Source organism: Callithrix jacchus, chromosome 10, assembly GCF_049354715.1.
Source record: "Callithrix jacchus isolate 240 chromosome 10, calJac240_pri, whole genome shotgun sequence".
NCBI classification, from domain to species: Eukaryota; Metazoa; Chordata; class Mammalia; order Primates; family Cebidae; genus Callithrix; species Callithrix jacchus.
The window spans coordinates 118,525,681-118,549,883 of record NC_133511.1 but is presented as its reverse complement, the minus strand read 5'-3'; the positions used below and the strand labels follow the sequence as shown (position 1 = coordinate 118,549,883).

Sequence of the window (24,203 nt, the reverse complement as noted above, 5' to 3'; positions counted from 1 at the left end):
CTGGTCCCCAACCCCTCTCCCCTCTGTCCCCCACCTCATCATTTTCTCTCTCCCACCAGCTTTCCAGGTGCAAGGCTCCGGTCCGCTGCCTGCTGCTTGCCTCCTTTCTGTGTGGCTTCCTGGCCCTCGAGTGCGTGCGTGTGCGCGTGGGTGTGCTTGCACAGGTGCGCGTGTGTGTGTATGCTTGTGTGTGCCAGGCACAGACTGCAGTGCCCGCCTGCCTTTCTTCCTCCCGCAGGAGCTGACCCTCGAAGCCCCGCCCTCTGTGCCCAGCCCCTGGGTCCTGGTCCCTTCTGCCCCGCAGGACGTGCAGTTCTTGCTTCTTCTTGTATCTCCCGTTTTCTCCCCTCTCTCTCTGCCCCTCTAGTGATCTAGACAGAGACTTTTGGAATAACAATGAGAGCGCAGTGCAGCAGAAATGGAGCTCCTACCCTCCCAAGGAGTTTATTCTAAACATTTCACCCTACGCCCCTTATGGCGACCCACGACTGTCCCTCAAGTGAGTGACTTTACCTGGTTTGATCATATGTACCGAGTATCCGCGCACGCCCTCCTTCCTCCCTCCCGCCCCCACCCGACCCTGGCCCCCCTCACTCCCTCTCTCCTCTTGCTCCTGTCCCAACTTCCCCAGCCATCCACCCCATGGGCAGGCTGACCATGGAGACGAGCAACCCCTCCTGCCCCCGTCCACCTGCCTGCCCGATCCCATCCCCTCCCCCAGGGCCAGCCTTGCAGGAGAGCCCCCTTGGCAGCCACACCTGGCCCCCCCAGCTGGTCCCGGGGCCCACCCCACCTTCTGTGCAGTCAGGATGGGGTTGCCCGTTTGGGTCCTGCCCCCTCTCGGTTGTGGTCGCTGCTTCCTTCCCGCTGTGTGCTGCCGTGGCTGCTCGGTGGTCGGTGGTCGGTGGTCGGTGGTTCGTGGCGGTCGTGGCGGTGGTGGCGGTGATGGTGGTGGTGGTGGTGATGAACTCTGACTAACACGGCTTTCTCTTTCTCCCTGCCTTGGGGCCTCCTGGCCTGGACAGCCCGCTCTTCCTCCGTCGTTAACCCTTCGTTGTCCTGTGGGATAGAGTGGAGGTGGCTGCCCTCCCCCAACCCCCGCCGCCCCTGCCCCAGGCGGTGGGGAGGGGCCCCCCTCCGTTGTCGTGGTGCGTTGTTCTCCGACCCCCAGCCCGCCCGGTCCCCCTCTCTCCTCTCTGCAGGCTCTGCTGTTAACCCATTTGCAGTGCTGATGTCTCTCTCTCTCTCTCTGTCTGTCTCTTGTCCGTCTGTCTCTCTCCTCCTCCTCTCTCACTGTCTCTTTCTTCCTTTTATCTGTTATTGTTTTTCCTCCTCTTCCTTCCCCCCACCCCCACGTGTGGCCCGCCCTCTCTCCCCCACCGCCACCCCCGGTGCCCCTCTGGCCTGGCTGCCTTGTGCATGCCTCCAGTGGCACCCTCCTGTCGGGCGCCAAAGTGGCCGCCGCGGCGGGGCTGGCGGTGGAGCGGGAAGGCCGGCTGGGGGAGAAGCCGGCGCCGGTGCCGCCACCCGGAGAGGACGCCTTGAGAAGCGGCGGGGCTGCCCCCAGCGAGCCGGGCAGCGGTGGCAAGGCGGGGAGAGGCCGCTGGCGGACGGTGCAGAGCCACCTGGCCGCAGGGAAGCTCAACTTGTCCAAGTGAGTGATGGCACCCCATGGCTGCAGGAGCCGTGAGCTCAGGCCTGCCCTGCCAGGGTGGACAGCGGGACCCCTGGCATGCCCGCTGCTGCCCCCAGAGGTGCCGTCCTCGGCCCCTGGCTCATTCCATTCCTTCATGAGACTCTCCCATCGTCCTTGCCATCTGGCACAACGAACTCAGCCATACAGTGTCGCATTCCAGCCTCTGGCTGATGCCCCATCAGTCCCTCCCTTTGCCAGTGACCAGGTCATTCCATTTTCTGCCCCCAGGGCAACTTCATTTCAGTCCCTGGGCCATCCCATCCTCTTTGATTGGCCGCCCCATCTCAGCCACCAGGTCATCTCTCCATGGGCAGCAGGCCTGTGGTTGTTCCATCTCATCCTGGGAGTTGGCCCATTCTCAGCCTGAGACTCACCCGTCAGCTCCCGGGCCTTCCCTCTTATGGCCAGCAGATGGCTCTAGACCTAGAAGTTGAGCCATTCCATTTTTGACCATCGGGTGACTCCATTGGCTGTCCCAGTCTTGCTTGAACCATACACCATCTGTTGCGGAAGCTACTCACAAGCAGCCGCAGGCTGCTGCATCGGTTCATCCTCATCTCAGCCATCCCCGTTGGCTGTCCCAGTCTTGGTCAACGAGCTATCCCACCACTGGTTGTTGGGACGGTGTATTCTGGAGGTTGGGTTGTCAGGCCCCAGCTAGCTTCTCTGGCCAGATGTCATCGGGTGTTCTAGATGTCAGGCAGAAGGAGCCATCCCCTCTTTAATAGCTGTCTGAGCTTGTCAAACAGGCCCACTCTTGGCTGATGGACATGGGATCGGCCCCTGTTCTCCACAGATAGTATATTCTCATGAGGCAGCTCTGTTCTCATCTTGGCCTTTGGAAACTTCCAATTCCCCTCAGCAGAGCCCTTCCAAGCCCTGAGTCCCTTGAGCTGCGACCAGTCTCACCCCTTGGGGTAGAAATTCCATTTTCAGAAGTTGGAACTGCCTCATTCCCAGCTAATAGAGCAGCCTCCCACTTAAAAAGGCCAACACCCATGACCCCTTCCTAGCTGTTGCCTCAACTGAGGGCCCTCCTCATTCTTTTCGGAAGACCTGTGGTTTCTGCCACTGGGACCACTGAAGGCCACCGTGCTGAGATCTCATTTGTTAGTTGGCTTGAGTGCACCAAGCCAATTTCTCCTGACATCTGGCCTCAGGAGGGTCCCACAGGGAAGCCACACACCCTTCAAAGAGCCCAACCCAGTGCCCCACCCTCCCAGCCTGCCCTGGCCAGTCTCCAGGCCGGCTAGGCCTCCATGCCATCCGCTGGTTCCAGGCCGGGAAGAACCGATTTGAGTTTCCTGTGACTGAGAGTTTGTAAATTGGACTAATTTTGGATGTGATAGGAAACCAAAATGAGGTCAGCAAGGAGGAAGAGGAGGCGGCCATCAACCTGCCACGCTCCCTCTGCCTCGACCTGCCCCCAGGGAGCTGTGGGCCTACCTGGCCAGCCAGGCCTGGGCCTGCTCCTGGAGGTAGCCCCGATTTCAGGCCTGAGTCAGGCAAGCCTGCCGCCCCTCCAAGACCCCAGCTAAAGCCACGTTTTGCTTTCTTCTCTCTTTGTTTCTCTCTCTCTTTACTATACTCTTTCTCTCCCTCTTTTGCTCTCTCTTTTTCTTTCTCTCTCTCAGCCCACAGGGGTAGCCTAACTGTTGTCTTTTGGTTCCCAGGGTAGGCTCAGAGGGTGAGCAAAGCTGAGGGCTGCTTGCTGTGGTGAAAGTGGCTCCCAAGGGCCCTGGGGCCTCCTCCCTTGGGCAGCCCAGGGGATACTCGGCTGCCCCATGGCCCTAGACCAGAGGCCAGCAAACTTAGTAAAAGGCCACTTGGGAACTACTTAGGCTTTCTAAGCGATACAGTCTTGCACAACAACTCAGCCCTGCCATTGTGGAATGAAAACAGCCAGAGACAGTATGTAAACTCATGCCAATGGCTTGGTTCCAATAAAACTTTATTTTGCAGAGACAAGCAGCAGACCAAATATGGTCCACAGACCATGGCTTGCTAACCCCTGCCCTAGACCATTGGATTGAGAGGTGGAGGGAAGAGACAGGAGGAGGAGGTTGGAACCCCTGAGGCTCCAAGATGAGAAATGATTCACCCAAAGCCGTTCATTCAGCCCAGTCTCTAACTCTGGTGCCCTGGGGTGCAGCCTGGCTCTGGCCCTGCTTATGGGATATGGTGAAATCTCCAGCCAGCGCATGAAGCAGACAGGTTCCCCAGGGGAGACCAGAGACTTCTGACTCCAACTGCTGGCATGGCGAGCTTTTACTAATACAGCATCTTCAATACAGCACAACCTCATTAAGTCCTCATGGCAACTCTGTGACAGTGGAAGCTTGGAGATTATTTTATTACTCACATTTTGTAGATGAAGAAACTGAGGCCAAGAGATGTGGAGTAACTTTTCCAGAGTCCCATATTCAGTCAGTGGCAGAGGTAGGGTTTGAACCCAGGTCTCTCTGAGGCTATACTGCATCTGACCAGCCATGTCCTAGTTTCTCTCTGTCCTTGCCTCAGTTCCCAGTGCATTTCACAGACACTGAGGTACCTGTGGCAGAGCACCCCCTGCAAATGCATCAAAGATAGTCACCCCCTTCTCCGTTAAAACCGTGGCGAGGTGTCAGCAGAGTGGGCACTGGGCTCCCACCTTGCCTGCGCTCTTTCCTTGGTCCAGTCCTCTGACTTGGAGATATTCCCAAGGTCCCAGGAGAGGATGCTGGATGTAGGAAACAACCCTGGAAAGAGGGCAAAGATCCACACCAGAGCCTGAATCTTAAGGCGGCGCTGGCCACAGGGCGAAGGTCTGCTGCTTCCTCACTTCTGTGGACAAAGTGTAAGAATTGATGGCTTCCCCGGCCTCCCCAGGATTACTAGGCCAGCGCTGCACTGGCCTGGATTTCTTCCTGTCTCCAAAGGATGGCAGTACTTAAAACACAGAGGCAGACTTTTCTGGTATCCCCAAGCGAGACAGCGGGAGGGCCACAGCAGCTCCCTTCACCCCTCCCACTCCAACATGCCAGGCAGCCTCAGGGCCCTAGGAACCTGCCTTCACCACGCAGCTTCAGCAGCACTCGCGGCCCACTCAGACCAGCAGGGAGGTCGGCCCAGCCAGGAGGTATTCAGGCACTAGCTGAGCCAGGGCCAGGTGGGTGGGTGGGGCCGACCTGAGGCCTCAGGGTGGGTGCGAGGGCTTTGCAGCCACCTGGGTGAGGTGGTGGCGGCGACAGCGGCGGCAACAGCTCTGATGGAGGCCTGGCGAGGTCCAGCAGCGCGCACCCTGCACTGGGGCCTCCTAGTCCTGGCCCTCGGCTTCTTTCTCCTCCACTGTGATCCCTTCACCTGCTTCTCCTTTCTCTCCTCTCCTCCACCTGCCCCAAGTTTCGAGGACTCCACCCTGTCCACGGCCACTACCCTTGAGTCTATCCCCAGCTCCACGGGAGAGCCGAAATGCCAGCGACCCCGCACCCTGATGCGGCAGCAGAGCCTGCAGCAGCCGCTGAGCCAGCACCAGCGGGGCCGGCAGCCCAGCCAGCCCACCACCAGCCAGAGCCTGGGCCAGCTGCAGGCCCACATGGCCTCAGCGCCAGGCCCCAACCCCCGGGCCTATGGCCGGAGCCAGGCTCGGCAGGGCACCTCGGCCGGCTCCAAGTACCGGGCGGCGGGGGGCCGCAGCCGCTCCAACCCGGGCAGCTGGGACCACGTGGTGGGGCAGATTCGAAACCGAGGCTTGGACATGAAATCCTTCCTGTAAGTCCTCCCCTTGAGCGGGCCGGCCCCACCTCCCTGACCCAGCCTCCCGCCCCCCAGATCTCCTTGGGAGCAGCTGGTCGCGTGTGCCTCCTGGCCCTCCATCCCCTTAGCAGGGTGCCCAGCAGACTTGGCAGCCCCCTCCTCGGTGTCTTGTGGTTCATGCCTGAAGACCACCATGGAAGGATTCTGAGCCACCTCCCTATGAGGACCCCTGCCCCCCTCAGTGCTCTAGGGCTCCGGGAAATTCCCCCCTAAAAATTAGTTGGAGACACTGGACAATGCCCTGAGATACATCTCTTCCCAGCTAGTCCCAGGCTGCTCTTGCCTTCCTACCAGTCTTCCTTCTGCTCCTGCAACCTCTCTCCTCCCCCCTCAGCTCCCAAACCCATCCCTTTTACTCATCTCCAGCCCCACCTCCTCCCCTGCAATTTACTTCTTCCCTGTAACCTGACTCTGCTAGCCTTCCTGGCCCATACCCCTCCCTCCCTCTCACTTCCTCTGTCCCCGTCCCTGCCACCAGCCCTCCCCCATCTCTCTGACCTTCTGTAGCCACCTGTCCTCCAGCCCCTGCCCTGGCTTCCCAAGTCTCCTTCCTCCAGTAATGACCCATCCCCTGAGGAAAAACCTGAGATGTTGCCCCAAAGCTTTAGAAAAGGTTGTTTCTAAATCGGAGCCTTCTTTCAAGTATACAGCCTAAGAAGTAACAACACACCAGCAGTGTCTAACCTTAACCATTCCCTCCAGCCATCCGCCCACCCTTGCTCTCCCTAGAGGGGACTTTCCCAGGAAGCCCCCTCCCCAGCATTTGTCTGGACATTTGTCTCCACTCTCAGGGCCTAAGACAGGTCTGGGCTGCCATCCCCATCACCCCCTCCTCCGCCCTAACAAGAGCTTCCTTCCAGGCCTTGGGGATTATTGCCATCGCCCAGGTCTTCCCTGGGAGCACTTTTCACGGAGCAGACCAGCGCACTAAGCCTGGGAGAGGAGAAAGGGAGGAGGAAAGGGAAGCATTGGCAAGATATAGGGATTCTGAAGGCAAGCACGTCCTCGGAGCGTCCTGCCTCTTCCCGACACCTCAGCCAGGGCTTCCCGGGCAGATGGTAGTGCTGCCCTGGGAGAGGCACCCTACTCGAAGAGGCCCCACTGTGCCAACTTCCCATAGCCATGCAAGTGGCCCGTGGCCCCAGCCAGCCAGACATGCTGCCTGCGACTCTCCCTGGCAAATCAGGGCACTATATTCTGTGAGGCTCTATCGCACTCGAAGACCTTCAGGAATCTAACTGGACATCTGCACCAGACAAGATGCCCAGAAGAGCCTCCTGTCTTCCAGCTGGCGGTTTGTTTTGGGACAGAGGCCATGGTCCTGGCCTGGATCTCAGAGAGTCGGAGGAATTGGTTCTGCGTGGCTCAAACAGGACTGAGAGCCTGCACGGCCCCTGCAGCCCCCGTGCCTCCCCACCCCAGATTGTCTTGTCACAGCCATCACTCTACATCCTGTTCTAGCAGCCATGAGACTGGGCCAAAGGCCTGCCAGGAACCTGGGTACCATCTCTTGCCTGCCTCCTGCCTTCTCAGCTAACCGGGATTGGTCCAGCATCGTGCATGCAGCAGCATCCTCTGTCCCCGCTCTGGGCCCCAGGGGCAGTCTCACATCCCCCCAGCTGCTGGCAACCTCCAGAACTCACCTTGAGGGTCGGCCAACTTTTCCTAGAAAGGTCCAGATAATAATTTAGGCTTTGCAAGACGCATATGATCTCCATCACATATTCTTTTCTTTCCTTAAAACAACCCTCTAAAAATGTAAAAACCGTTCTTAGCTTGTGGGCCGTACTTTGCCTCCTGCCTTATAATTTAGCTGCCCTGCTTCTGAGGCTCTTCTCTTGCCTAAACACTGGTGGCCCCAGTAGAGATACAAGTGGCAAGGGTTGTCCTGGCCCCCCGTGACCCCACCCACCCCTCTCAGGGAGGGCAGCAGCCCTCTGCTTGATGGCCCTGACGCTCCCAACACTGCCAGCTTCTCCCTCCACTCTGCAGCTCCTGCCCCTCATCCTCACCCTTGTGGCCTGCAGAGCTGGAGAGTGACGAATCGGGAATTTATGCAGAGGAGCTGTTCTGTTTTTAAGAAGAGAAAAAGGAGTATCTGAAAAATGCATTAACCGGGGAAAAAACATGTTGTTTTCACTGAGTTTGCCTTCCCCCAGCAGCCAAATGGAATTTTACCAACTCCGGAACAGCACCAGTGGGCAGAAAACAAAGAAAACGAGGATTCGTCCTAAGGGAAGGGACAGAGTTGTTTCCTGAAAGTTAGATGCCGGCACAAGTGTCAGCCTGGAGTAACTGTGGCCAGGACCAAAAATGCAAAGACAGGGAGGGACAGAGCAGCCACTTAGCTCCCTCCGTTCACTGGGACCTCAGAGGTAATGTCCCATTTTCCGGGACCCTCATGCCCTCATCCCTCCCCTCAGAGGCTATTTCTCGCCTGTTTGTTCCCTTTTTGAAACCCGCTCTGAGAAGTTAGGGCAAGTTCTTCCTCTCCAAACCTTGCCTTCCTTCACAGTGGTTGAAGTGGTAGACTTCCTGACCCAGCATCCTCTCCCTTCCAGAATATTCCATCAGCCCTGCCATCTTCCCTTTGGCCCTTCTTGACCCCTCCCTCTCCTTTTGTCCTGATGAGAGGCCCAACCCTGGAGGAGCTCCACAGAGCACCCAGAAAATGCTCACAGACCCTAATGACCTTCAGGGACAGCGGGGTCACCACCGATGCTTCCTTTTCCTCCCTGGCAAATGCGGGTAACCTCGCAAAGACTCTGGCAAGCTGTCCAATGGTGCTCTGAGAATGCCCCATGCTAAAGGTGTCACACCTGGCCTCACACGGCTGCCCACACATCCACTCCAAGAGAATCTCGCCTTCTTGGCTACCCCCCGTTCAGCCTTGACCGTGCTCCCTCAAAGCACGATCTCGCACTGCAGGCACAGGCTCCCTGCAGTCCTGCCAAATCTTCTCCAGACCTTGCCAAGTTCCTGCACTCTCTCACCGCCTTTGCTCGTGATGCTTTCTGGACCGCTTCTCCAATGAAAGGCCCGTGATCTGGACTCAGCGGTGGTGGTCATTCCCTGGATCTCCAGCAAGGAGGACACAGGAGACAGCCGATATGGCCGGGTCATCATATACCACAAAGGACTTTCATTCTCTGATGGGCTTGTGTATCCAGAAGCCTGAGGCTTGTGTATCCCCGCCTGGTTTCAAGGATATCTGGTTGACCATGACCCTGCGTTGTCTCTGAAGGGCTTCCAGAGGACAGGGTGCCGTGCCCATTGGATTTCAAAACTTTCTAAGCCTGCAAGGTGCTGGCGCAGGATAGTGATGGAGCCCTTCCCTCTTCTCCCAGTGGCCCAGATGATGGTCAAAGCGAGTACAGCTGGGCATGCATTAGCCTTTGGAAATCTGTGGTGTCCCAGGACCTATGCTTCATTCCCCCCCAACCCGAGCCCCCCCTTCACCGGGTTCCCTTGGGACTGTCCCAGCCACAGGCCACCTCTGCAGGCCTCTGCCCAGCCCCTTGCAGTTTAGCGCTGGAGAGTCTTGCTCTTGGCTCAGGCCAGCGGAGTCTCTAGCTGCAGACGCCTCCCCTCCCTCCCTGCCTTCACTATCCCCACTCTATCCTGCTACTGTTGACACTGCTGAAGTTTGCTTTCTTTCCTGCAGGGCCAGTTTCTCACACTTTTTTCTTCTCTCTCTTTGTCTCTGTCTCTCTCTCTCTCTCTCTTTCTCTCTCTCTCTCCTTCCCCCCGCCCCCGCCCACGGGGCCTCCTCTTTTCACCCTGGCCGGTGGGCTGCCCACCCCGGGCAGGGAAGGCCGGATGGTGGTGCTATCCTTGGTCTTAGGGCTTTCGGAACAGGATGACTTTGCCAATATCCCTGACCTGCAAAACCCAGGAACCCAGCAGAACCAGAACGCTCAGGGGGACAAGAGGTACGAGCACAGGCGAGGGCCTGCGGCGACGGCGGCAGAGGAGGAGGCGCGGAGAGGCCATCTGCCTCGACCGGCCCTGGCTGCTGGACGAGGCGGTGGTGCCTTCAGCGGATGCTGGAGCGGGAGGACGAGTCCTCTCCCCAGCCGGTGCCCTCACACACAGCCACCTCGGTGGTGTCCCTGGGGTCTGAGGCCACTCGAGGCCATCCTGGGACCATTCTGGATCAGGCCTGCTCTCTGGCATGCTTGCCCCAGCCTGGAGCAAGCGCAGCCTTTTCTACCCCATCTTCCTGCTTGGCTCCTCTCTGCTGCCCCTCCATATTTCATCTGTCCCCACCCCAACCGGAAATCCCCGTTTCTCTGGTGGTTGGTGGGCGGGGGGGATGTTAGGGAAGGGGCGCCAGCCTGTTCTCCCTCATCCCCACCCCCTCAACCTCCTTCTTGCCTGGAGGTCCCGTTGGGCTGCTTGGCTGATGGAAGAGGAGTCCACGGTGGGAGGGTCTGGGGCATGGGAGAGCCCTGGTGACCAGAGATAAGCAGAAGGCTCACCCCTGAGCCAGGGCACCAGGAGGGAGCTGGGGAGGGCCCGGAGTGGTGCAGGCAGCCATCCTGAGCAAGGGTGAGGCCTGGCTTTGTTGGGTTCCCTGTCACTGCTGCTGGCCTTGGGACCCTATGGAGACCAGGAATAGCCTGTGTAGCCACAGCACAGGCCAAGCAGAAGGCTGGGCATTTAAACTGCCATAGCTTCAGCTATCGGGAATTCAGGGAAGCAGCTCCTTCTGTCCCCTGTCTCAGGGAAGAGGGGATGCTGCTCATGGGGAATGGGTAGGGGAGGGAGGTCCCAGGGTTCAGGCAGCATCCCACAGCCAGGGCCATTATAGATGCCTGAGCTTAGTTGGGTTGACCACTCCTGTGGTTCCCAGGATGAATTAGCCGTTGGGAATCATGGGAGGAGGGGCTGTCAACCTGATTGGGTCTGCTTCTCATCAGCCCAAAGGCCTGCCAGAGAATGTGTGGCCTGGCAGCCAAGACACCTGCCTTCTAGCTCTGGTTCTGCCAGAGCCTCACTCTGCATCCTTGGGGGACTCACAGCCCCTCACTGGGTTCTCTGCTCACTGCTCTGTCCAGCGAAGGATTGGATGGGGCAACCTCTAAGGAATGGCCCCTCAGGCTCAGATATGCAAAGCTTTTAATGAGAAAAAAAACAGGCCCCTGGGCTGGAGCATGTGTCCTGTGCCCTGCACAGGGACTGTTTGGACGGGCCATCCTGAGGCTCTTGAGAGGCCCCTAGGTGCCAGAAGGGACCACCCCAGGCTGCTGCCCTGGGCTTGTGGGTTAGGGAGGGCGGATAGGCTGAGAGGCAGACAGCTGGCTCACCTGTCCCTCTGGTGGCTCCTGGAGACCACCCCTCTCAGTTTCGTCCCATCCTGAGTCCACAGTGGCATGGTCTGTGGTGGGCAAGTCTGGAAGTCTCCAGAGAGTGGGGTCAGGTCTTCCACTCAGTGGCACAATTGGTGTCACCCCTGAGCCCACATAGAGGGATATGGGAGGAGCAGAGCCTGCCACCCCTGACCCACTGGGGCACTACAGAAGCTGTGACTTCCTGAGTCAGGGCCTCAAAGCTGGGCTGCAGGGCAGTCAGAGGGCCACTGGGAGGGCTAGGGGCCAGGGGCGAGAAGACACAGGGGGTGGCTGGAGTCCTCTGAACGCCCCACTAAGAACATGAGACTGGTGCTGGGAAAGGTGTGAAGTGTGAGGGAGCAGATGCAGGCTGGAAACGAGATTTCACGTCACCCATGTGTTAATGAACTGGCTCCATCGTCACCCACAGTCTATTTTTACCTCCTCACCTCTTGGGTCTCACTCCATACTTAACACACCCATCCCTTCTGATCATCACATCTGCTTGTCCCCTGCCTTCCTGGGAAAGGTGGGTGTGGGAGTGGAGGCTGTGCGCCCTTGCCACCACCTGGCCTGACTTTCCGAGTGGACCGTGCCGTTCCCACCTCATCATGCCCACCCATCCTGGAAACTCATTTCTCATGGCCCCTGCGGTGCTTCTTGGGTTGTGGGCTGCCACAGGGGTCCAGAATCCAGTGCTTCATTCCCAGCAGACTCTCCCCTTCCCAAAGCTTGGCATTGGCACCACCCACTGGACACCGGGCACCTTACGGTGCCATGCTTCTGAGTTCCTGGACCCTCAGACCTGGGAGTGGTGGCCTTGGGGGGGCTGTCCCTCCTCTTCAGCCTTTCCTTCTAGAATAGGCCCACGGTCTGCCCTGCCCCCATCCCTGCCCTTCTCTCCCCAGCTGACCCTTGACCAGGTGTCACTGGAGGAAGGGGTGGTGGCCCTTGGCTGTCACTGGGGAGGACACTCAGCCGCCTTGGTCTCTTAGCACCAGGCTCATGGGAGACAGCATCCCGGGAGGAGGAGTGGCCATTCCAGGTTCCAGACAATGTGGAAGCATGTCCAGCAAGCAGCAGGAGATGGGAGGGCCAGTCACTGCCTCTGTCCCCATGGTTTTGTGTCCCTGAAGTCCCCCATCCTGGATACTTCGGGGAGCTCCTGGGCCTCATCACAGCACTTCAGAGTGCGCTCCCCAGAGGGGAGCAGGGAGGGAGGCCCTGGGTCCACACCCTGCTGCGCCCATTCCACCCTCAGCCACTCTGCTCCATCCACCCCTTCATGCAGTCTGCCATCGTTTCACCATTGCTCCTTGGGATCCAAATGGTTTCCACCGTGGCCCACCCCCACCCCAAGTGGGGGACGGGGCAAGGCGGGGACCAGGCCTCCCCCCATTGCTCTCCCTACTCTGAAGCCACCATGTTCCTCTGTCACGGTGTGTGTCCCCCGCCTCCTCTCTGCCTCTCCTGTTGGCCGCACGCTCCTCCTTGTCCCCTCGTCCACCCGGCAGCCTTCACACGTCTCTGACTAACCTTCTTGGCCTCTCTCTCCCTCTGTCTCCTTTCTCCCATCTGCTCCCCACAGGGCTGCCCTGGGCCGGTGATGCGCCCTTTGGCTTCTCCCTCTGCCTCTCTCTGTGCCTCTCACCTCTGTCTCTCTGTCCTGTGACCTCCGACAGCTTCAGTGGCGCTGACCATCTTTCCCAGGCTGCTTGGCAGCTGTGCCGACGCTGCGGCGTGGCCAAATAACTCTGACGTTCTCATACCTTCAGCAGTCAATCTCACACTCTCCCTGCTCTCCCGCTCTGTTTCTAACCTGACTTTACCTCTCTAGCTGTTTCGGGCTCCTTTCCTTCCCCCTGCCTGCCTGTGGGAGCACGTGTCCTCTGTGTGTGTGTGTGGTGCGCGCGTGTCCATATGTCCATGTGTGCCCTTGGGGAGGGGTACCCACCTGTCACTGGGTGGAGTGGGCGTTTCTGTGTTGTAGAGACAGGGCCAGGTTTTCACAACAGGTATATTGTGCTTCTGATAATCACGATGTTAGGCCCTGAAACCACTCCCTGCCTTTTCCATTTCAGTTTGTCCCGTTCACGTGCACACGTGGCGTGCCTAGGTCTCCTCGGTATGCCTCCTCTTGGGGTCTCTGTGCTCATCGCTGTATGTGTGTGATCACTGCTGCTCTGCTTGGCCTGCCCAGGCCCCATGCCACCCTCTCCCTGCTCCTTTGGGTGTCTGTAGGGCTTGTGTGCATGTGTGTGTGTGTACATGTGCACACCTGTGTGTGTGTGTGTGTGTGTGTGTGCGTGCGTGCACACCCTGCTTTGGGACCCCGATGTCTCCTCTCAGGGCCTGGCATATTCTATGCATGTCTGTCTGCCTGCCTGTCGTGGCCGTCTGTGTGCTGGAGACTGGTCTCTACCAGAGGGCCATAGCTCATGTCCACCCTCAGCGTGTGGCTCCCAGTTTGTGTCTGTGTGCTCTCAAAGTTGTTCTATTTTAGCCTGTCCTGAGACTCATGCTACTGATCCCCCGTCTCCTCCTCCATGCCTACCCCCACCTCTCTTCCTCCTCATGGGACATTCCAGCCTGGTCCCTGGGCAGGCTTTTAGTGCCCCCTTCCTGAGCTCCAACTGAACAGAGCCTGGGCTCACCACCCAGCAACTGGGTCAGAGAGCCCAGCATCTTGGGAACAGCGTGGAGTTGGGTGCTGACAGGGCTTCTCGGTGGTGCCCGTCTTTCTGTGACCGTGGGTGAGAGAGCCTTATCAAATGCAGTCTTCAGCAAGTGGGAGAAGGATGGGAACTGGGGAGCAGGGGTGTAGGCTCACCCTATCAAATAGGGGGCTATTAAACCTAAATGAGCTACATTCAACAAAATTAAAATTTCAGCTCTCAGCCACACTGGCCACATTGCAAATGCTCAAATGCACGCATGTGGCATGTGGCTGCTCCACTGGACAGCACAAATACAGAACGCTGTCACTATGGAAAGTTATCCTGACCTCACCTGGTCAGTCTCGTGTCTGGAGGGTGGAAAGAGGATTCTTGATGAGCTCAAGCAAACACAGGTGGGGCATCTGGGAGACAGACATTCTGGGCGTGTTTGAAGAGGGTAATGACGCGGAGAGGCACCTGGACACACCATGCCACGGCGGAGCCTCCCCCTTCCAGTCTGGGGGCGGGTGGAATAGCACCGGCCTCTGGGAAGTGGGGGCGATGGACAGCTCAGAAACCAACTATACAAGCCAATGACTGGAGGGTGGGGGTTTTCTGGGGAACAGGAAAAACGGGGACACCCCTCAAAATATCCCCTATAGGAGTAGTTAAGCCACAGTCACCTGGGGCAGAGGTTGCAAGGAGAATGGGCCCCGGGTGTGGGTCTCCAGGGAAAAGCAGGCATCCACCTGGACAGGAGTACTGGCAGCTGCTGGGGTCTACAGAGAAGGTCCTGCCACCCCCCAGGCTGGGGTGCCCAACCCAGCTCACTCCCCAGCCCAATCTCATTCGGACTCCCCTGCCCCCAGGTTGCCTGCAGGAGGGAAGGCAGTGAACACAGCCCCGGTGCCAGGCCAGACACCCCATGATGAGTCCGACCGCCGGACCGAGCCACACTCCTCCGTCTCAGACCTCGTCAACTCCCTCACCAGCGAGATGCTCATGGTGAGAATGGGGGAGCCTGGGCTGGGAGGCCAGGGCAGGGAGAAGAGGGATGTGTGTGGGAACTGGCAACGGCATGGGAGTCCAGGGAGGGGAACCGGGTCAGAAGCAGCCTGGAGAGCCAGGCCACTGGGCGCTTGATGACTGAGTGTGCAAGGTCTGGGCTTGTTGCCAGCTCTTTCACCAAAGTATCTTCTCCGTGTCTTCATTTCTTCCTTTAACAAGTGAAAATAAGAATTGCAATCCTGCTTTGATCCCTTTGTGGATTGAAAAGGGGCCAAAGCAAACCCACTCATGCAAGACACTTTCAGGATTCTAGAAAGAAGAGCTGGTGGGCAGAGGACTCAGGAGAGAAGGTGTCCCCTCCCAGGAATGGTGTCCCCTTAAGTGGAGGTCTGGGTGGAAGGCCTAGCCCAGCGACCTCCCCCATTCCCATGGCTGGAGGCCCCTGAGAGCAGAACAGCAGGAATCCACTGGTCCTGGCGCCTCTGAGGGGACAACTGTGGTGGGGTGCTCCTGTCCACACCCCACCGGAGGCCTCTAACCCATTGGGATCCTAGTTCTAGGTTGTTTGGCCCAGGCAGAGATTGTGGTTCCCATGGTGCCTCCAGGGGGCAGAAGTGAGTCACAGCCACTTGCCCTGCCCTCCCCTGGAGGGAGAAAACGGGAGATTGGCAGGCAGGAATCCGTTAAAAGTTCGGCAGCTCTGAAGTCACAGGAGTGCTTGAAAAGGAGATGAGGTTGGGAACCAGCAACTGCTCTGTTCCTACTGGTCTTGACCTGGGACATTTCATCTCCTCGAATTGAACCCCTCCCTCCTGTAGAGAGAAGGAAGTAGGAAGTAGGCTTGGGAACTCCCAGCCCCTCAACCACTGCCCTGGCACCAGAGCCCTGTCCTTCTGCCATGTAGTATTCCAGCCAGCTCTAACCATCCATTCCCTTCTAGCCTGGTGTTTCTCAAATTGCTCTGTACACAGGAATCCCCCAGGAACCTTGTTAAAATGCAGATTCCTGGTCCTTAGGTAGGGCCTAAGAGCCTGCTTTTTTTTTTTTTTTTTTTTTTGAGACAGAGTCTCACTCTGTCCCCCAGGCTGGAGTGCAGTGGCACGATCTCAACTCACTGCAACCTCCACCTCCTGAGCTCAAGTGATTCTCCTGCCTCAGCCTCTCAAGTAGCTGCGATTACAGTAGTACCCCACCATGCTCAGCTAATTTTTGTATTTTTAGTAAAGACAGGGTTTCACCATGTTGGCCAGGCTGGTCTCAATCTCCTAGCCTCAAGTTATCTGCCTGCCTCCGCCTCCCAAAGTGCTGGGATTACAGGTGGGAGCCCCCGCGCCCGGCCTGTCCTGTAGTTTTCATGGACCACTTTAGATCATCAGATTTTCCACATCCAGATTGGGTCACCTTGGGCCTCCCCCCTCTCCCCTTCTTCCTACCCACCAGGCCCCTGTGTATCTGGCTCTCCACTGCTCTCCTTCCATCTTCCCCCACCGAGACAGACTGGCCCCAGCTGTCCTCCCCTCTGGATGGCCATTGCCACAGCCCACCCTGCCTCCCTGCACAGCCCCTTAATTCATTACAGCTTCCTGGTAGCCAGGTTCCCAGAAGGGATGGCCCTTTCCCAGACAGCTTGCCTGTGCCCTTGCTGCCCCCAGGGAGGTGCTGACAGCTGCAGCCAGCGGAAGGAAGCGCAGGCCTCATCTCCCTCTCCTGTGCTGGGAGGATACTCAGAGGTGGGAAGGCAGAGTCTAATTGCACAGCTCTGTGCCAATGCCAGGTCATTGACATTAACAGGCATGATAAGATAAGCAGGGCAGAATCAGCTCACTGTGACCTCAGCCTGTCCTGGTCTCCAGACCCTAGGCTGTGGAATCTGGGGGTCAAAAGACAAGAGTGGGCTGGGCACAGTGGCTCATGCCTATAATCCCAGCACTTTGGAAGGCCAAGGTGAGGGGGATAATCTGAGGTCGGAAGTTTGAGACAAACCTGGCCAACATGGAGAAGCCCCTTCTCTGCTAAAAATGCAAAATTAGCTGGCCTTGCTGTCGCATGCCTGTAGTCCCAGCTGCTTGGGATACTGAGGCAGGAGAATCACTTGAGCCCGGGAGGCAGAGGTTGCAGGAAGCCGAGATCGTGCCACTGCACTCCAGCCTGGGCAACAAGAGCAAAACTCCATCTCAAAAAAAAGAGGGAGAGACAAGAGTGGAGCACCCCGAGCTGGCCAGAGAAGGGACTGAGGGGCAGAGGTGTCTGAGAAGCTGCCAGGCCACACCTGCCTCTGAGCATCTCCTGCCCTGGCACAGGAATAGCCTGCTGCTTTTTGAGGCTGACTTCTCCTAGTACAAGGGCTCCGGTAGCACCTTCCCTGACTCTGATGGCGTGGCCAACCTGGTTGCCATAGAGATGGCTCTGTCCCAGCTGAATAATTAGGGCTCAGGGCTGTGGCTTGGGAAGGCTGGGAGTGGGCACAGAGCTGCCACCCCTTTCCCAGGTGAAACCCGCCTGGCCAGCCCAGGCCTTCCCAAGACCACACAATTTTGAAGCCAAGAGCCGAGGGACCAGAGGGACCTCAAGTGGGGCTGGGGCCAGCCAGGCTGCAGTCACCAGCAACTCCCCCTCAACTTGAGAAGCAAGGGTGAGGCCGAGTGATCTCCCACCTGACCTACTTGGTCCTTCTGCCAGTGGGTCAGGTCATGGAGCAAAACTCTAGAAGGTACATGGACCCGCTTAGCTCTCCCAGGACCCCACAAAGTAGGTTTCACAGTCCCCACTCTGCAGATGTAAACACAGGGTCAAAGGGTATGGTGCCGGCATGGGCGGGGAAAAGAGCATCAGGGAGGCGGGGCAGGGTAGCTCATGCCTGTAATCCCAGCACTTTGGGAGGCTGAGGCGGGCGGATCATGAAGTCAAAAGTTCAAGACCAGCCTGGCCAACATAGTGAAACCCCATCTCTACTAAAAATACAAAAATTAGCTGGGTGTGGTGGCAGGTGCCTGTAGTCCCAGCTACTTGGGAGGCTGAGGTGGGAGAATAGCTTGAACCCAGGAGATGGAGGTTGCAGAGAGCTGAGATCATGCCACTGCACTCCCGCCTGGGCAACACAGCGAGACTCTGTCTCAAAAAAAAAAAGGGAACATCAGGGAAAAGCAGATTCTGGGCAGGTAAGCCATATTCTCAGTGGGGCGGTGATGGAGCTTGTGGGGTTATCTGGATGGTTATCTGGATTGGCCAAGGGGTGAGGGCTGGAGGGACCATCTTCTGCTGTAAGGCAGCTCAGCACCCCTGCCCCCAGCCAGGCAGGACCAAGGTAAAGCCCCAGACTGTAGATCTGAGTGCAAGAGCAAGCCGCAGGTGGAAGGGCACTCAGGATTCCTGGGTGCTAACCTGGGTTCTGTTCCCACTGGGCATTCAATCTCGGGAAAGTGTTCTAGCTGTGTTCCAAGTATTCCAGTGGGAGTGCAGTGCCTGCCTCACTGGGATGCTGTAAGAGGTCAGTGAGGACAAGGCACAGGGCACAGGGCAGGGTTTGGTGAGGCAGGCGGACAGCCAGTCCATGGTGGTTACTATTATGAGTGTGAGGCTGGGCACGTGGTTCACGCCTGTAATCCCAGGACTTAGGGAGGCCGAGGTGCAGATCACCTGTGGCCAAGAGTTTGAGACCACCCTGGCCAACATGGCGAAAACCTGTCTCTACTGAAGTACAAAAATTGGCCGGGCGTAGTGGCAGAAGCCTGTGGTCCCAGCTACTCGGGAGGCTAAGGCACGAAAATCACTTGCACCATTGCACTCCAGCCTTGGCAACAGAGTGAGACCCTGTCTCAAAAAAACAAAAACAAAAAACTATTATGAGTGGGATCTGACGCTTTTCACCTGGCATGGTGAGTCCTCGGATCTTTGCTGGCTTGAGGGGGACACCTCAGTGCTGCCCTGGGGTGTGGGCCTGCTTTAGTGGAAAGAGCAGGATATCAAATCAGAGGGGGTTCATCCTGCTGTGCAGTCTTGGCCATGTGACTTAACCTCTCTGAGCAAGTCTCCTCAGCTAGAGGGTGGTGACACCTGCCTCACCTGGCTATTGTCAGGATTCAGTAAGGAGGAGGCGAGGTAAGAGTCTCCGGTTGTGGTAGGAGCACTGTGTGCATGCGTTATTATTATCCGTCCTACTTAGTCATTCAGAGCCTAGGGCTGCCCCTCCAGGGTGCAGGAGAGAGCACAAAGCAGGTTTCTGCAGGAGAGGCAGGGAGAGAAGGGTGCCTGCAGTTTGTCTTAACTCCATCCCTCATCCAACCATCATGGGAGATTTTCCAGACGGGGTGCCTAAGCCATGTGGTCCCCTAACTGGGTCTGTTTTTGTCAGTGGCCTGGGGCTGCTCTCAGGCGGCTGGAGGGTGGACAGGGCTCTAAACCCTCCCAGGTACTCCCAGTGTGCCCACAGCTTCACACACCTGGCCAGAAGGTCCACCTCCCAGCTGCTTCCTGTGGTTCCATGTCAGGATGCAATGAGATGCCCACCCTGCCTCTGTGTGACTGTCCATTGCTGGGTCAGCCCAAGCGCCCTCCCTCCCAGCAGCCCTCAGCCCCGATGGGTGGTACAGTCATCTGAGGTCTGAGGCGCCTTTTTTTGAGACGGAGTCTTGCACCATCACCCGGGCTGGAGTGCAATGGCACGATCTCAGTTCACGGCAGCCTCCACCCCCCAGGTTCACACGATCCTCCTGCCGCAGCCTCCCAAGTAGCTGGGGATTTTTGTGTACCTGGCTAATTTTGTGTATTTTTAGTAGAGACGGGGTTTCACTATGTTAGTCAGACTGGTCTCCAACTCCTGACCTTGTGATCCTCCCGCCTTGGCCTCCCAAAGTGCTGGGATTACAGGCATGAGCCACTGCACCTGGCCTGAGGCACCTTTTACACAGCACTGATGCCCAGGCCCACACCAGCTCCATCTAGTCAGACTGGCTGGGGATGGGGCCTGGGGAGTCTGCGATTTTCATGTCCCTAGTGATTCTGCCTTACACGAACAGACATTACTCCTGAAAACTTTCCTCTCTCATTTTGTAAATCACCTCATTCTCCGCACCCCAGAGAGTCACTTTCCAAAGAATTATTATGATAAACTCTCTTGCAATATGAGCAGCCTCCCCCATCTGCCATTTAGCCCAGGTTTGTGCATCCACAGAGGCCCCCCTCCCATGCCACAGGAGGGCAGGGAGGTCAGGGGGGTCAGAAACCCCAGCACATGCCAGGCCAGTTGGGGCCAGGGAGGCGAGACCGCTGAGCTGGAGCTTGGGGCAGGCGGCAGACCCAGAGCCGTGAGGAGAGCCTAGGAAACAGGTGTTATGCATACGGCTCTGAGGTTCAGGAAACAGGGCTGTCTCAGCTCTACCCTCCCCTCTTCCCTCCCCTCCTGGGAGACCCTGGTCAAGGCACCTGCCCTCTGAGCCTGAACAGCGTCCGTGGATGTGAGTGTGGGATGGGCCACCTCCTCTGGCCTCTCGCCCATGCTGGGCAGCAGTGGGGACATAGGGGAAGCAGAGTCCTCCCCAACCCTGTGGCCTCTCCCCTACCCTCAGCTCTCCCCAGGCTCAGAGGAAGACGAGGCCCACGAGGGCTGTAGCCGAGAGAACCTGGGCCGGATCCAGTTCAGCGTCGGCTACAACTTCCAGGAGTCCACGCTCACCGTGAAGATCATGAAGGCCCAGGAGCTGCCGGCCAAGGACTTCAGCGGCACCAGCGACCCCTTTGTCAAGATCTACCTGCTGCCCGACAAGAAACACAAGCTGGAGACCAAGGTGAAGCGGAAGAACCTAAACCCCCACTGGAACGAGACCTTCCTCTTCGAAGGTGAGGCTAGTGCCGCCCTCCTCCTGCCACAGTCACCTCTTGCCGTCCGCCATCCCCCTACCCAACCACACATGTGGCCACATGCACAGACACATATGTGTACACACACCTGCAGCCCCACAAATGCACAGACACACACACGAGCAGATGCAAGTCTGTGCACACCTGCTTGCGTGCACAGACACAAATCCACACACACATGCGCTCCCACACAGGCAATGTCTAGGCCCGGTTAACCTGATGCATTTTGTGTCTAGTTGGGATCAGGTCACAGGAGCCAAGTGGAGCCAGCATCACAGCCAGAGGCCGAGGAGGGAAGCCAGGCCACCACTGGCGTTTCAGCCCAGACGCACAGCTCATCCTGAGGAGGGCAGGAAGGGAGGGAAGGAGGCACCCACAGGACTCAGAGCCGGAGCACCCTGGAGCCACCAGAGTGTAGTGGTTCAGTGCACAGGCTGTGGCCCACACTGCCTGGGTTCAGTTCCCAGCTCCTGACCTTGGGCAAGTTTCTGAGCCAAGTTTACTGGCTGCATGACCTTGGGCTAGTTGCTGAGCCTCCCTATGACTTGGTTTCCTCATCTGCAGAACAGAGATAATAATAGTGAGGGTTGAACAAATGAGTGAGTTGTAGAGGCACTCAGAACAGTGCCTGACACCCAGCGAATGTTTGACACCAGGTTGTTAAACACACTCCATCTGTTGCCCTTCTGACCCCCTCCCCCACGTGGGACAGGAACAACAGCTCTGAACCATGCCTGGAGGTCGCTGAGAAAAATGTCCTTTCTCTCTCCTGCAAGCCCTCTCTGAAGGCCGGTCTTTATCTCTTATCTCTGAGGATTCAAGGTAACCAGGAAGCTGGGCATGTGATTAAGGAGTGATTTCTATCCCAGGGCCTTTGGGTGCTAGGACCCCACTTAGAGAAGCCGTAACCCTTTGCCCATGGCCCCCGGTTCAACCAGGAAGAGTAAATCCCTACTCCAGCTGCCCTGAGCCCTAGCCTTCCAGAACCTTCACCGTGTACCCCAGGGACCTTTCCTTATCTGCTGTCCCAGCCACTTAGCACCCCCCCTCTTCTGCAACATGACAGCCAGGTCACCCACCAACTGGCACTGCGGGTGAGCAGTGAATGCTCATGTGTCTCTGAGGGCAGAGATGGCTCAACAGTGAGGGTTTTGGCTGTCTGGAGGTTTGTGTAGCCAGCTGGCAGAGCGAGGTTTTTGAGCAGAACTCTGATCCCCCAGTGTCTTCCACAAGCCCGTACCCAGCAACAATCATGAGCTGGGCACTCTTCTAGATCCTGGGGGTGTAGAAAAGAATGGGGCACCATTATGGCCCTCAAGACAGATAACTCAGTCACACACAGCATGACAGGAACTGCAGGAACCCAGTATGAGCTCCCTTTGGTGGTGCTGAAGAAAATTTCTCAGAAGAGGGACCATTCAAAAGGGGTTCTGATGGATGATTAGGAGTTTGCCAGCTAGGAGCCTGCCTCTTTTGGTGTTGATGAGGGCTGACGGGTTCAGGGACCTCTTGGAGCTCCCGACATTCCCAGAAGACTTGTCCTTATGCATTTTACCTGAATCGATACCAAGGGTCTCCTGGGCTAGGTCCCTGGGGGACTTTGAAATAAGCAAGACACAGCTTCCCTCAATATGAGGAAAGGGACCCTGAACAAATTCAGAATCTCCTCTTCCAGCTCATCTGCTCTTGTCAGAGCTCCTCAGTGCTTCCAGAATCTCTGGGGAAGGTGCTGGAATCCCCTGGAGCCCCTCCAGAGGATTTTGTGTCTAGCTGGGATCAAGTCACAGGAGCTAAGCTTGTGCACATCTGTACCAGCCAGGCTGAGGTTCCAGGCATCCTCCTTCCCGCTCACACCCAGGTTCAGAATCTCCTCACCTCAGGCCTCCAGGCTGGCCTGTGCCCTGCACCTCCCGGGCCAGCCCCATCTCTGACTAAGCCTCCCAGGAGCTCGTGACTCCCGGCTTCAGACCTGCCCCTGGCCCCCTCTTCCCTCCTCCATCCCATCCAAGCCCCTTCTGCTCCTCTCGCTCTGACCTTAGCTCCCACCTCACCTCAGCACAGTCCTACTGCTCCATCAGGCCATTCCATTGGCATTTATTCATCTGTTCAATTATGCATTCACTTAACAAATATGTATTGAGTGCCTACTATGTGCCAGAAACGGTGTTAGACATGGTCCAGTGGTTGGTAACAGAGATGCCTTCCTGGGAATCCTAGCCTTCTGGGAGAGCCAGACAAAAATCAGGGAAAGAGACAGAGAAATCTGTTACCGTGTGTGACATGTTTTGTGGGGAAAAAAAGGTGCTAGAGTGGATAACCGAACACTGTCTCTGGTGCCAGGAAAGAATGCTGAGACCAGAAGGATGAGAGTAGCCAGGAGGAGGGCATGGTGGGGCCAGCGTGCATCCGGCCCGGGGGCGGGAGGGGTTGGGGTATGGAAGGGCCAGGAAGGCTGATGTGGCTGGAACCCAGTCATTGAGTGAAGAGCGGTCACAAGCCGAGCAGGGAGAGGACAGCCGGGCCAAATTGCGGAAGGACTTGAAGCCAAGGTAGGGTGCCCGGCTTTTATTCTAAGTGCACTGGGAACCATTGAAAGGCTTTAAGCAGGAGCACATCGTGATGGAATTTCTATTTTTAAAAGATCTCTCTGGCAGCTGCATTGAGAATGGACCGTAGGAGAAAGCGTGGATGCAGGGAGGGCGGTTTGGAGACGCTTGTGGCTGTCTAGGCAAGAGGTGCCAGTGCCTTGGACAAGGGAGGTGGCAGTAGAGAAGGGGATGCTGCGGGAAGAAGAACAGAAGCACAGGCAGGAGGAGAGGGGCACAGAGTCACAGGACACTTGTCACCTCCTGCTTCTGTGCTTTTGCCTTTCCCTCCCACCAGTGCCCCCCCATGCCCCGCTGCCCTGAGTCCTCCTGGGGCCTGCGTCCTGGCAGCTGTGGCCACCTAGGCAGAGCCACTTCCCCATACCTGCCTCGGGATGATTGGCAGCGCTGCCCATCCACTGAGATGGACACAAGGTGCATGGGTGAATGGATGACCGCAGTTCTACTCTTTACTAGCTGGGACTCTGGGCAAGTAATTTAAGCCATCTGAGCCTCATCTGTAAGATGGACAAGATGCCACTGACCTTGGAGAATTGTTGAGGGAGTCCCATGAGATAGTGACAGTTCTTGCCAGCACTTCAGTAAGGTCTAATTGCAATCCGGTGTGCCTGCTGGCCCAGTGGGTTGGCAGCGGGAGGGCACAGGGCCTGCCTCCTCTTCCCAGGGCCTTCCTTGCCTCCTGGGCCCTGTGTGGCTCCTCTTTCCCCCTCTTTACTGGCACTCCTCTGTACCCCCAGGTTTTCCCTATGAGAAGGTGGTGCAGAGGATCCTCTACCTCCAAGTCCTGGACTATGACCGCTTCAGCCGCAACGACCCCATCGGGGAGGTGTCCATCCCCCTTAACAAGGTGGACCTGACCCAGATGCAGACCTTCTGGAAGGACCTGAAGCCATGCAGCGATGGGAGTGTAAGGCCCCATGGGTGGGCCTTACCTGGACAGGCAGCAGGGCAGGGCTGGCAATCTGCTCCCAGACCCTCATCAACCTTAGGAAGGCCAGGAGGGCTGGGGGAGAGGGGGCAGGTGGGCGGTTCTAATGGAGCACAGTCCTCGTCAGCAGTTGGAGCACTGGTGCTTGGTGCCCAGGGGACTCACCTGATCTGTAAGAAGGAACCTAGGAATTTGTCCAGGGAACAGAGAGGGGATGGTGGCCCTGGGAGGGGCAGTTCACACACCTGCCAGAGTGGGGGAGACAGAGTGAGACAGAGATGACAGATAGGGTCATGGGTAAGCACCCAGGTCAGTGTAGAGGAG

The 24,203-nt window shown here is 57.6% G+C and overlaps 1 protein-coding gene across 10 annotated transcripts in view; it reads left to right on the top strand.

Moving 5' to 3' along the window:
* Window positions 1-24,203, top strand: part of SYT7 (synaptotagmin 7) — a 65,755-nt gene that overhangs the window by 33,177 nt on the left and 8,375 nt on the right. Inside the window, exons 4-10 of one of the 10 annotated variants that reach the window (XM_035262902.3) lie at window positions 368-499; window positions 1,430-1,654; window positions 5,078-5,446; window positions 9,301-9,423; window positions 14,351-14,486; window positions 20,054-20,324; window positions 23,689-23,858. In XM_035262902.3, coding sequence (XP_035118793.1) covers window positions 368-499; window positions 1,430-1,654; window positions 5,078-5,446; window positions 9,301-9,423; window positions 14,351-14,486; window positions 20,054-20,324; window positions 23,689-23,858 — 1,426 coding nt within the window. Of the gene's footprint in view, window positions 1-367; window positions 500-1,429; window positions 1,655-4,743; window positions 5,447-9,300; window positions 9,424-14,350; window positions 14,487-20,053; window positions 20,325-23,688; window positions 23,859-24,203 lie in introns of those variants that run through there. The other 9 variants (XM_035262905.3, XM_035262906.3, XM_035262904.3 and 6 more) reach the window with 9 other exon arrangements.